At 38.4% G+C, this 3,384-nt stretch overlaps 1 protein-coding gene across 1 annotated transcript; it reads left to right on the top strand.

The window, feature by feature from the left end:
* Positions 1-803: 803 nt before the first annotated feature.
* Positions 804-2,568, top strand: LOC146575358 (uncharacterized). The gene is made up of 8 exons (XM_085272479.1): positions 804-852; positions 1,183-1,245; positions 1,442-1,477; positions 1,572-1,681; positions 1,791-2,073; positions 2,157-2,192; positions 2,302-2,349; positions 2,489-2,568. Exons 1-8 carry the CDS (start codon positions 804-806, stop codon positions 2,566-2,568), a joined length of 705 nt encoding a protein of 234 aa, XP_085128605.1.
* Positions 2,569-3,384: the final 816 nt, after the last annotated feature.

Raw genomic sequence — 3,384 nt, 5'->3', positions numbered from 1 at the left:
CTCAGACTAACGGTCAGACAGAATCGGACAGAAATAGATTGTATTCAATTAGATGAAAAAATTACATTAATATGAAAAAAAAATACTATTGAGATCGCTAATAAAAAAAAGTCCTCTCTCAGTGTATTTTCAGCCAAAAGGCAAATAACCAAACCAAATGTAAATCTAATAAAAGATATAAATATTGAAACACTGATCCAACATAATCCTTTATTGACGAATCATTTGTTCTTTCACTTTTACCTGAATGTTGCTCCTGGACGTATGACAAAATAACCAGCTTCTCTCATTCCATTTCAAACAGGACTACGGTGTACATTTTAGGACATCGTCAGGTCTCAAGAAAAAAGTTGTCAGGTATCAGACAAAAAATTGTCAGGCCTCAGTTGTCAGGAAAAAAGTTGTCAGGTATCAGAACACAAGGTACCAGACAGAGAGAAAATCTTCCTGCAGGTGGCGTTGTTGTCATGTCCCACCCGAATTGATTTCCAAATACGTCATCAACGTGTGACAGTGGGAGAGCGTAAGGTCATTGACCTCACCGGAGTTTTGCCGCGGTTCAGGCTCCTAACGACAAAGGTAAGTTTAACTTTTTCTCCCTTTTGTTCATATTTTTGCCACAGTTGTGTTATATTAAGTTGCGGTTATGTTGTGAAAGTTACATATCAGAGAAGGAAAGCTAGTTTTGTACGAAACCAAATCAGTACTATTTTTGTCTGGCTAATTCATTCTAGCTAGCGACAGTGGTTAAACGTGATTTAAATTTAAACTGTTCAGTAATTGTTTTGTATACATTTCAACAAATGGACAAGCTGAAAGCTTACGAGCAGCTGAAAAAACACCTTGAAAATGGTAATCAAACACTTTATTAAATGTTTTTGTAATGCTTGCAAGTTCATTTTTTTAACTGCAAAAAACAATATCGTGCTTTAATTATTTAACATTGTATGGTATTCCTATTTACTTTTCTTAATTAATATGCATGTTAACAGACGTATATAGTTATTACTTTATGATATTGTCGGAGTGCCCGATTTAAAAAAAAAGAAAAAAAAAAGACAAAAGATAAATTTCTCACAAAATTAAAAGACTTTATTGCAATTTAAAAATTAGATAGTCTTGTAGGATCTGGCTCCTACAGTCAATCTATAACTACTTACCCTTTTAAAATTTTACTTGAAGGTGAAATTACCCAAAAAGGCTTTGATAACAACGTAAAAAAGCTCCTGACAACAGAAAAATCAGGTAGGTTTTGATACTTTTGAACAACATGTAAAATAATCTCCTTTATTTAACATGATATGCTTAGCAGGTTATGATTGACTAACCACTTTATTAATAGATGCAATGCATTTTGAAAGCAGATGACTGTGCAGTAGTCTGTGATTGTAGTAGAATTCTATAAACCACGTTTCACATCACTGCCCTATTTATATTACAGATGACACTACTTCAACACGTGGCAATGAATTTCTCAGTAAGAAAACCCCAATTATTTTTCTTTAAGATCACTTGTAATATAGAACTCGCTGTGGATCAGTTTGATTAACTTTCAGCTTCATCCATTACAGGTGCAGCAGAGGCCTTTGGTAAAGCCAAGAAACTACTACAGCCTCAAGTAAAGAAAAGGCAGTTTCCATTGAATGATAAACGTTTGGACCATGGCAAATCATTATTGAAGGTTAGTTAAAAAGTGAAGCTACGTGTATGACTATCAGCAATATATTAAAAAAAACCTTTCTAAAAAGGCATATTTTTTCATAAATTTCCCTTTTTTTCCTTGATGCTAGGTCAGACTGGCTCCCATGGAGTGGAAGCCAAGAACTCATAGAAAGTTAATAATGGACGAAGTTCCACCTCGAATCATTCTGCAAGGCCATGAAACCTATGATGATTTAATTACCATAGGCAAAGAACGCTTCTGGCCAGAGCGTACTGAGGGGAGTGAGTTCACTCTTTGCCATTCTGACGGGACCAGGTGGAGTAAGGAGGAGTTCCACAAAGAATACAGAACTGTTTCTGATATTACACATCTGTGGAAAAGAACACTATACATCGGGCGAAGACAACTGGGTAATAAAGTGATCAATATTACTATTAACTACTGTCTAGCACTCGAATTTGTATGGTATGAAATAATTTTACTTTTTGTACAGAGGTCGTGTGTTTGGATGATCAAAGTTCCATCTCAGGTGTGTGCCTGCCCAAACCAAATTGTATATTTTTGATGTTATGATTGAACATGGTACACTGGCCATGTTGGGCATTCAGATATATTGCAATTAATGTGTTATTTTACAGATGAAGACCCTGTAGCTAAAGTGGGTGGTGATGAAAGTTGCAGTTTAGGTGAATGCCTGGAAATCTAACTAAATCATTAAAATTGACTTCTTTTTTTGTTTGCATTACATTTCCAACCTTTACACACTTGTTTACTATGCTTGGTCATTGCAAAGTTACAGTATATAATATGCATCTTATTCTGCAGATGAACTTCCTGAAACCCTCATAAGACAAAGTGTTGCAGAACAGGTAAAACTATGGCTTCATCTTGAACAGACCAATTAATTTCTTATCATTGTCATAAATGTGGAGCTTTTCGCAGCGCACCCTGCAAAAAGTATACAGTGGGGCAAAAAAGTATTTAGTCAGCCACCGATTGTGCAAGTTCCCCCTCCTAAAATGATGACAGAGGTCAGTAATTTGCACCAGAGGTACACTTCAACTGTGAGAGACAGAATGTGAAAAAAAAATCCATGAATTCACATGGTAGGATTTGTAAAGAATTTATCCATAAATCAGTGTGGGAAATAAGTATTTGGTCAATAACAAACATACAACTCAATACTTTGTAACAAAACCTTTGTTGGCAATAACAGAGGTCAAACGTTTACTATAGGTCTTTACCAGGTTTGCACACACAGTAGCTGGTATTTTGGCCCATTCCTCCATGCAGATCTTCTCGAGAGCAGTGATGTTTTGGGGCTGTCGCCGAGCAACACGGACTTTCAACTTCCGCCACAGATTTTCTATGGGGTTGAGGTCTGGAGACTGGCTAGGCCACTCCAGGACTTTCAAATGCTTCTTACGGAGCCACTGGCTTCTCACTGTTGCCCAGTGAGCGGGTGTCCGCTCCCCAGGCTCCGAAAGCCTTGCCAGCCCTTGTGATCGGGTGGCACCGCCCACCAGGCGTGTGAAAGAAAGAAGAAAAGAAGAAAAAACCCGGTCCGGGCCGCCTGGCCACCCTTTGTGCGGGTGTCCGCTCCCCAGGCTCCGAAAGCCTTGCCAGCCCTTGTGATCGGGTGGCACCGCCCACCAGGCGTGTGAAAGAAAGAAGAAAAGAAGAAAAAACCCGGACCGGGCTGCCTGGCCACCCTTTGTGCG

The sequence above is a fragment of the Mchenga conophoros genome, linkage group LG4 (genome assembly GCF_057382185.1).
Source record: "Mchenga conophoros isolate Kocher_MC1m ecotype Shallow Benthic linkage group LG4, M_conophoros_male_GT1.1, whole genome shotgun sequence".
In the NCBI taxonomy this organism is placed as follows: domain Eukaryota; kingdom Metazoa; phylum Chordata; class Actinopteri; order Cichliformes; family Cichlidae; genus Mchenga; species Mchenga conophoros.
This window is presented reverse-complemented; position numbering and strand designations above follow the sequence as displayed.